Here is a 10,048-nt window from a genome sequence, read left to right as displayed (position 1 = left end):
GCACACCCAGCAACAGTCAGGGCTCCAGCTGGAGGACGATAATGCAAAGTGCTATGTTCTTGGCTGTTCAACACGACTGCAGCCCCATGGACAAGAGCGCAGGCAGCGGCCCCAAGAGCGAGGAGAAGCGGGAAAAGATGAAACGGACCCTGTGAGTATGGCTTTCTTCCCTCTCCCGCCACCCCCTGCCCCACACTGCGAGCTGCAAACGCGGTACTTTCGGGCTCGCCTTAGACGTTAGGAAACTAGCCTGAGCCTCTGCAGGGAAAAAAAAAATTCGAAAAGGTCAATTTGTTAAGTAAGGTTAAGTCTGGGTGATGCTCGGGTAGGGTTTAGGAACCGAGGGAGACAGTTGATATGAGGGCGGTGGTTGATGCGCTAAGAAATTGCGGGTTGGCTTTTTATCCTCCTGCATTCAAAATGACATCAGAATCCTGCGGCTGAAGTGCGTCCCCAACATTCATACGTTGCATGATGGGTTTTCATCAGCTTACACAGCTACTGGAAGGAGATGCTCTTGCTAGTTCTGAATATACTCGTTTAAAATCCATTTTTGTTTTTTAATTATAGAGCAGATCTCACCCAGTCACGAATGTGGAACAAATAATTGTTATGCAGCGTCTGCTTAAAAGAAGTGTTGTAGGTGGGGAAGGAAGAGCGCAGGGGAATCAATCACCCACCTCTTTGTACAGTACAGTCTCTGGCGTGGTCCAGAACCTCCTGCTCTAAAGAGGAGAAGAGTGGGCCGGCTCCAGACAGTTCTATGTCCGTCCTTTTCATTAAAGTGCGAAACGACTCGGGATTGTAATTAACCTTGCAAACAAACTGATGCCCTTTGTGAGCCAGAAATAGTATCTGCCTTTTGAACTAAATTCATTAACAATTCTTTAAAATACCCTAGTGATTCTAGGTAGCCCTGCCCTTAGTTGTAAAACTAGTAGATACGATCAGATTAATGGATGAAACTGCTCAGTACGTGAAGTTTAAATGTTAAGTGCATAAGACTGTTATTTGAAGAGTTCTTGCTTTGCCTTATGCGGTTTGTCTCTAGTTACTGGGTGACTTTATTTGGTAAAAATACGTTCAGCTGCAGTAGCATATTCAAGTGTTGCTACTTAGTAATTATCTTTTTAAATTTTTTGTTTTAGTTTAAAAGATTGGAAGACCCGTTTGAGCTACTTCTTGCAAAATTCCTCTACTCCTGGGAAGCCCAAAACCGGCAAAAAAAGCAAACAGCAAGCTTTCATCAAGTAAGTTGAGAATCCTGTGCTTGCAAATATCAGTAGTTAGCTGCTGAACTGAAAAGGGGAACTCTGATGTGCGTAAGCTAACATGCAGAACCTCTCTTGCAGGCCTTCTCCTGAGGAAGCACAGCTGTGGTCAGAAGCATTTGACGAGCTGCTAGCCAGCAAATGTAAGTTAACTCTTGAACTGGAGCCATTACTAACATCTCAAAAGCCTGGAAAGGCTGCGTCCACCTAACAAGAGCAACTTGCCTGAGGGGGATTAGACTGCAGTCACTATAGGATAAAGCCTGTTTTTCTCTCCTTTATTTCCCAGGGTTTAACCATGGAAATAAATGCATATATTCCCTCCAGGTGGGGAAGAAAATCAGCCTAAACAAATTAAAGTGGCAGTTGCTTATAGTTAAGGTTGAGTCAGTTTTTCCATTGCATACAATGTTTTCAAGAGGCTTAGTTGCCAGAGAATTTATGGCTCCCCTATAAATATTTACTTTGCATTGACAGCAAAGTACTTATATTTTTGCAGCAGAGTGCCAACATAAGCCTTTTGCCTACTGGTATCTTAGTCTTTAAAAAGCTAAATTTTGAGAATTACAGGTTTGAGCGAAATCTAGAAAATTCATTTAGAAATAATTAAAATGTGAGGGATAGGAGAAACATAAGGAATCATTTGGTCTCTCAGTTCTTAACATTTTGCATGCTTTCTCTTCTGCCCCCTTCAGATGGTCTTGCTGCATTCAGGGCTTTTTTAAAGTCGGAATTCTGTGAAGAAAATATTGAATTCTGGCTGGCCTGTGAAGACTTCAAAAAAACCAAATCACCCCAAAAGCTGTCCTCAAAAGCAAGGAAAATATATACTGACTTCATAGAAAAGGAAGCTCCAAAAGAGGTAAGGAAACGAGTTCCTAATTTCAGCACAATCTGGACATTTTTAGCACAAAAGTGAAACAAAATAATCAAGGACAAAGCGGGGCTAGAAGGAGGGGTAAAAGTCCCTCCACATCGTAGCTTTCAGTTATGTTAAAGTTCTCCTGTGACTTAGCTAGTAAAGCTAATCACACATTATAATTTTTATTTTTTGTTTTCAAATACTAAATTTTAATCTTTAACTCTGAATACCAAATAAACAACTTTTTTGTTTTATTTCAGATAAACATAGATTTTCAAACCAAAACTCTGATTGCCCAGAATATACAAGAAGCTACAAGTGGCTGCTTTACAACTGCCCAGAAAAGGGTATACAGCTTGATGGAGAACAACTCTTATCCCCGTTTCTTGGAGTCAGAATTCTACCAGGACTTGTGTAAAAAGCCACAAATCACCACAGAGCCTCATGCTACATGAAATGTAAAAGGGAGCCCAGAAATGGAGGACATTTCATTCTTTTTCCTGAGGGGAAAGACTGTGACCTGCCATAAAGACTGACCTTGAATTCAGCCTGGGTGTTCAGGAAACATCACTCAGAACTATTGATTCAAAGTTGGGTAGCGAATCAGGAAGCCAGTAACTGACTAGGAGAAGCTGGTATCAGAACAGCTTCCCTCACTGTGTACAGAACGCAAGAAGGGAATAGGTGGTCTGAACGTGGTGTCTCACTCTGAAAAGCAGGAATGTAAGATGATGAAAGAGACAATGTAATACTGTTGGTCCAAAAGCATTTAAAATCAATAGATCTGGGATTATGTGGCCTTAGGTAGCTGGTTGTACATCTTTCCCTAAATCGATCCATGTTACCACATAGTAGTTTTAGTTTAGGACTCAATAACAGTAAAGTGTTTACTATGTGCAAGGGTATTGAAGTTCTTATGACCACAGATCATCAGTACTGTTGTCTCATGTAATGCTAAAACTGAAATGGTCCGTGTTTGCATTGTTAAAAATGATGTGTGAAATAGAATGAGTGCTATGGTGTTGAAAACTGCAGTGTCTGTTATGAGTGCCAAAAATCTGTCTTGAAGGCAGCTACACTTTGAAGTGGTCTTTGAATACTTTTAATAAATTTATTTTGATAAATAATGTTGAACACTTGGAGTCTAGATGTGATTTTATTTTTGATAACTGGAAATGTGGCAGATAAAGGGAAAACATCTTTATAGTAAAAGACATTTCAGTTTTAGTGCCTGCCTAGTGAGAACTGACAGTCTTCAGAACTGAGAAATGATAGTTGCAGACAGATAATTCTTTTTTTAAAACCTATAAGCATTATGTAGGCCTAAGGAAGTCACATCCTTAGAACCACTGCATTTATGCTTTCTAATCTTAAAAAAAATCAAGCTTGTTAATGAAACACCGATCTAAAGCCTTCTGTGAGTATCTAAGTACCAGCTAAATATGAGAAGTAAATGTAATGGAGACAAGCACAAAAATTATTCACATAATTTTCTCAAATGAAAGAAGCCAAATAAGGTCAATGTAGGCCTGTCTTTACTTTCCATTGGTTCCAAGCTCCCCTACAGGTACCGGCATGGGCTTCCAAGATACATACCTGAAATTGTTGCCTTCCATGATGTATCAATACAAAATCTCAGAATTTTCCTGATTTTCATGCCTTCATTTGGCCAACAAAGAATCTGTTACTTTAGGTAATGATAAAGTCAAAAGAAGTGTGCTTTTGTTTCTTAGACTTAAATCCAGAAATGTGCTTTTTTCCACTTGAGAGAGGAAGCCCTTGAATCTGTTTTCAAACTGGCTAATTAAAAAACACCCCTTCCTCATCAGGCTGTTTTTTCAATGTCCTTGATTATGGTCATGATAAGAAAGGAGGAGGAACCCTGATTTTAGAGTTGGAAGAACTGACCCAAAGTAATCATTTCTCATAGCTTTGTGACCTTGGGTGTCCCCATTGTCTTCTCTGACTCTTCATTTTAGACCTTCCTGCCTTTCTGGTTTTGTAAAGTAGTAAGGGACTTTAGAAATCATATGGCACTAAGAACATTTTTTTTCTGATTTGCCAAAAGAAAAATTGACCTCCAGTAGTTTACTGTTTCCATTGTGATTGCACTAATTTTCACCTTAGCCAGAGTTTCTGGCACCAACAGGCACAAGCTCTATTAGAGAGACTGCCTTGTCTACTCCTGTATCACAGCAGCCAGAATAATATATAATAGGTGCTCCATAAATATTGGTTGAATAAATGAATCCAAAGATTCATTGAAACAAATATTTCTTTGGAGAATAAATGTGTCAGGTCTAGCATAATCCTTAATTTGGAAAGATTTTGGCCAACAGAGGAACTCAGGAGTCATGCCATATATCATCCTATTTGTCACCAAGTCATTTATTTTACTTCAAACCTCTCTACAGCCTACTCTCTGTTACCACTCTGATCAAAGACACCACCATCTGATGCCTAGATTATTGTAATAGTCTCATCTCCTCTCACCCACTCTTCCCCCTCTCCCACACCAATGTGTTCCTGCCTTTTAACTCTAGGGATCCCTTCAAGACAAATCTGATCTTGTCTCCAGTTGCTTATAAACACCTTGACAGGTTTTGCAAACAATTAGGATAAAGACAGTATCTCTAATATGGCCTAACACCTGCATGGCTTTGACCCCTCCTTTTGTTCCAACCTTGACTCTACCACATTTCTCCCAGCTCTTTCTGCTAAGCCACACTGTCCTACTTTCCTAGCAGGTGCCATGCCCACTGGCCTCACAGGACCTTAGCACCTAATACTTCCTCTGCATGGAATTCAATTTTAGCTCTTACTCATGCACATATCAATGCAATTGCCACTTCCTTAGGGAAGCTTCCCCTTACCTAGGTCAGATCCCCTTTTAGATGGTCTCATATCACCAGGTTCTCTAATTTAGAGAACTTAATGGAGTTGTAAGTTCTCATTAATTTGTCTGGTTATTTAATAATTCTATGTCTTCCTCCAGCAAATTGTAGGAACCACAATTTGAGGACCCTTGGCCTTTTTCCACTCACCACTGAATCTCAACATCTAGCATAGTGCCTGGTGTACAATGGGAGCTGCATAAATAATTGTTGAATGAATGGATGAGTATCAAAAGATCTTGCAAACAAATTTTGATGAAACAAGGATCTACCAATGCACAAGTAATTAAGGACAAGACTTTTTTTAAACCCCGCTGGCTCAAATGTCTGAAAATATCTGTAGAACTTTTTTCTTTGGCAAAAATAAGTAACTACCTCTTACTTGGCAAAGTCTCTATAACTTTTGACCTTTAATAAAACAAGAGGCCAGATTATACTAACAAAAAACAAAAGTTTTTATTTTCAGGGCTGCTAAAAGCACAGACTATATTCAGGTAGTATTTTCCAATGTTCTGTAGTGTGGAACAAACTGAAATAGATTTAAGATTAGAAACCACATTCATCCACAAATAAATATTACTTAATGTTCCAGTTTCCCAGAGTTCACACACTTAGGATCCACAGTCCATTCATTTTGATATTTCATTGTTCATATATTTTCAGCCAAATGATATTTTAAAATATATCAATTTCATAAAAATCTTACTAAAAAAACAGAAAATTATATGTTATCTGTCATGTGAGCACAGGGAGACAATAAATGAGTTTCAATAAAATTACCTATAGTGGTCACCCAAAATGTCATAGGAAGCAGATCTTTAGTAGATGTGTTTGTGTTGTGTTGTTGTTTAACCACAGTATTTGATCATGTATGGTAGTGATTCTCACCTTGTGGGGTCGGACAGTGAAGGGAAACAGTGATTGCGCATTTCTCTGTGTCTTGATAGGTGTTATGCACGGGACTGCATTGTGTATTTGGACAGTGTAGAGACTAGGAAGTGTCTGCCCTGTGCCAGCCACCAGACTGTTTCTTTGTTTTCCTTTGTTAGCTCAAAATTGCAGCTAAAGGACTTAACCTGACTTTACAGAGAACATCACCACTATTGAATGTAAGTGTTGACATGTATACACATTCCCTGGGTCTGACTTTGATGCTTTTTGACAACTTTAGGAAGCCATTTTGGCCAACGGCAATAAGCACAAGTGTTTTATCTAATTTCTGACATTTTAGCTAAAGAGCAGCTTGGAGCTGCTTGAGGTAATGATAACAACCCAAAAGAGCTTCTCCTGTGGCCTAAAGGATAGAAAAAGGAATCACCAGGTGATAGCCTTAAATACTAGTGGTTGGGATATTATTCTGCAGGAATGTGACACCAATCTCAAGTAAAATTTATGGAAATGACTTGGGTATCAATATAAGGCTCGATTGGAGACAGGGCGATGAGTTAGAAGGCTGCAATAATAGCTCACATGAGAACCAGCCATGTGTCTGAACCAGGATGGTGTCACCAAATAATTCAGTGTAACTTAATAGTAAATTATACATCACCTACTCCATGCAGAACACTGATCTAAACCACATAGGGAATAAATATAAAGACCCATGAGACACATTCCCTATCCTCCAAGAAGTACCAATTAAGTAGCTGATGAAATAAATATACCAAATTAAAACGGAGTGTGAGCTATGATTGCTGATTAATTATGAAAATAAAAGTGCAGGTACCTTTAGCTGGAATAAATCAAGAAACAGAGTGAAGTGGCATTTTTGTTGGTATTTAATAAATGTGTTGAATTTAAGAGAGATAAAGGAGAGATTATTCAGGGTGGAGAAACAGTCTAAATCGAAGGAAAGGGGAAAAGTAGGATTACCTGTTGCATTGTGCTGTGATATTTTTGTAGGCAGATATTTTTAATGGGGATGTATATTTGAAAACTAGTCCATTGATTCGTTTTTTAACAAATATTAAAAGTAAATATATAGATAAATATTTATGAAGGACTTCTCTGGGCAAGACAGGTCTATAAGAGTAGAAGACTAGAACCTCAAAACACATCTAAAAGCTGCACTTAATTTTTCTTAAAAGTTGATTTTCATAAGATCATCATCACAGTTATTAAGCTTTATTAAATCTTTCTTCATGATTTCCCAGGCATCTTTCCCCTCCCTTACTACAGCCAAGTGCTTATTCACCGTGATTATCCTCCTCTCACCTATCTCAATAGGCCTCAGATCCTGTATTCTGCTTCTCATCCCTTCCCTAGAATGCCATTTGAAAGCTAATTTTCTCACACTACTCTTATGCTCAGAAAAGTACATAAATTCCCTGGTATCTCCCAAATCAAGGGAAATTCCTATGCCTAAGGCAAAAAACTCTCTACCATTTTTGTAAAATTTTGGCCCATCCAATCTTATTTCCCACTGTCGACATGAAACATTTGATACTGGTTTTTCTTATTGCCTCTGAGATATATTATTCTCCTATTATTAAATCAAAAATTTCCCTTTGCCCAAAACCCTCTCTCTCCCCTTAAGTTATACTCATTTTTTAAGGCTCAAAGTTTCACCTCCATAAAATGTTTCCATGGGTGCGTCAGTCGTATCTCCAATTAGGTGGTCACTAACTGGACCATTCCGACTTACTCCATTTTCAAAGTAACTAATAAAGTTCCATATTATTGATACTCATTGCTCATTGATGATCTTATTAACTTACTGGTTGGTTGATTGACTCACAAACTCTTAAGTAAAAAACCATACAGTGATATAAATGATTTCGTTTAAATATGCTAAACTCACTTGTAAAAAATAACAGTTTTTTCAGAAGTCTACATATTTTAATCTTGGCTCTACATTTTTGCCTTGCAAATTTATAGTAAAACTGAACTATGTGGATCTTGGATGAGATCCTAATGTTAGATTTTCTCAAATCCCAAATTAATCTGATATTTGTATGGTTTTAAAAGTGCACTGACCTATAAGGAAGCTTCCTTTAGGAGTGATTCTGTGTGTTTATTAAGCTGGTGTATATCTTAGACATGTACAGACGTCACACCAAAATCAAAATAATGAAAGAGAAAAGTGGGCCAAAAGGAAGAGTGAGAAGAAACTATTTCCCTGCTGTCTATTCGGAGTGAAGAGGGAGTTGATTTTTTTTTTAATGCGTTTGCAACTTCCAGTCTTATAGGACTATTCCCACCTCCACCCCAAATTACTCTCCCGGTCTTTAGCTTCAGAATGCAACCACAGGTAATCTACAATGTGTGCGTTTGAAACCGCACTGTTGAAAGAACTAAGAAAAGTATGCGGTTTACATGAGCTGTGGTGTAGTCTGACAAAGACCAGATATAAAACTTTTGTTTGAAAAGCAGGTGGTACTTAGTAGATCTTTCCTTGCTTGCAGGGAAGCTTACAGTATTAAATCTCCACTTGGCACAAGCCAACATATTCTCACATAGGGTAATTTTCTTGCAAAAGTGGCCACTGAGCATTGTGACATAAATGTCAGGACTTAAAGTTCTACTTCTTTCTAATTTCTTCTACTTCTGTTTTTCAGATGCCAGAGCTTCACAACTGCTATAACACTCTATAAAAGTTCTAGTACTATGATTAACATTTTAAGAGCAACTAATAATGCAACTATTTCAGAAATAATTGTAGTCATCACACATTTTCAGAAAAACCAGTTACCACTGAAAATGTTAATACTAATGAAGTACTTCTGAACTTTGGGAGATTAGTTAGCCATAGAATGTAAAAAATAACTCAGAAAGAATATTGACCACAAAAGCAGTAAAGTAATACTATACAATAAAAAATAAAATAATATTTTATATTATGATATATTATATTATATTATATATCATCATATATGATGATTAATAATTTATATATCATTTATATATCATCATATATGTATTATGATATATATTATAATAATATGATATAAGACTATATGCAGTCCAGTAGGGTGGCTCATGCCTGTAATCCCAGCACTTTGGGAGGCCAAGGTGGGTGGATCACCTGAGGTCAGGAAGTCGAGATCAGCCTGGCCAACATGGTGAAACCTCGTCTTTACTAAAAATACAAAACAATTAGCCAGGCATGGTGGCATACGCCTGTAATTCCAGCTACTTGGGAGGTTGAGGCAGGAGAATGGCTTGAACCCAGGAGTTGGAGGTTGCAGTGAGCTGAGATGGCGCCTCTGCACTCCAGCCTGGGGGACAGCGTGAGACACTGTCTCAAAAAAAAAAAAAAAAAAAAGAATATATGCCACATATGTAATGTCAAATATTATAATGAAATTTAAATAATTTAAAAAAAATAGGTGAAATTGATTTGAATAATATATTTTGTGTAACCCATTATATTTATAATATTATCATTTCAACATGTAATCAATATGACAAATTATGAAAGAGATAGTTTAATTTTTTTTATTTGGTCTTCAAATTCTGGTGCATATTTTACACTTGCAGCCCATGCAGATCCACGTCAGACACATTTCATACTAAACAAGTTTTAGGCAAGGCAGTCCCCAGTCCTATATCTTTGATTTGATAAGCTCTCAGTTATAATTGATATGATTTAAAAACCTAAGGTAGACCTCATGTTGGCATATTATTTTTGTGTTCTAACTACTTACTTAAAATATAATACACATATCTTTTTTAACTTGTGCAAAGGCAAACTGTTAACCACTTCCTCACTCAAAATGCATTCTAGAAAGTAAATATTCAAGATGGTACTGAATAAAAATATCTTAGGAGTAAGAGTTAAATATTTTCTTACAGAAAGTTCCATTTTAGAAACAGTATAACTTAGTTTAGTTCTGCCTATTTGTCCTCCAATGATTATCTGTTCTTTCCCCCTACCACTCTGCTACCATTATCTAGGCCTTCTTTGTATCATACCACTATTACTTCATAGTCTTTTCCCTGTTCTCTTGGAATTAGAGTTTCCTCTGTCCAATTCACCCTGCATATGGAGCAAGACTATTTTTCATAAACACCAATTTTAC

At 37.4% G+C, this 10,048-nt stretch overlaps 1 protein-coding gene across 1 annotated transcript; it reads left to right on the top strand.

Moving 5' to 3' along the window:
- On the top strand, positions 1 to 3,267 carry RGS2 (regulator of G protein signaling 2). The gene is made up of 5 exons (XM_054452494.2): positions 1 to 151; positions 1,149 to 1,250; positions 1,353 to 1,414; positions 1,967 to 2,133; positions 2,394 to 3,267. The coding sequence occupies exons 1-5, from the start codon at positions 42 to 44 to the stop codon at positions 2,586 to 2,588; spliced, it is 636 nt and encodes a 211-aa protein (XP_054308469.1). The 5' UTR covers positions 1 to 41; the 3' UTR covers positions 2,589 to 3,267.
- Positions 3,268 to 10,048: the final 6,781 nt, after the last annotated feature.

The sequence above is a fragment of the Pongo pygmaeus genome, chromosome 1 (genome assembly GCF_028885625.2).
Source record: "Pongo pygmaeus isolate AG05252 chromosome 1, NHGRI_mPonPyg2-v2.0_pri, whole genome shotgun sequence".
NCBI lineage: Eukaryota > Metazoa > Chordata > Mammalia > Primates > Hominidae > Pongo > Pongo pygmaeus.
Note: the sequence above shows the minus strand (reverse complement) of the source record. Positions and strands in the feature narration are given on the sequence as shown.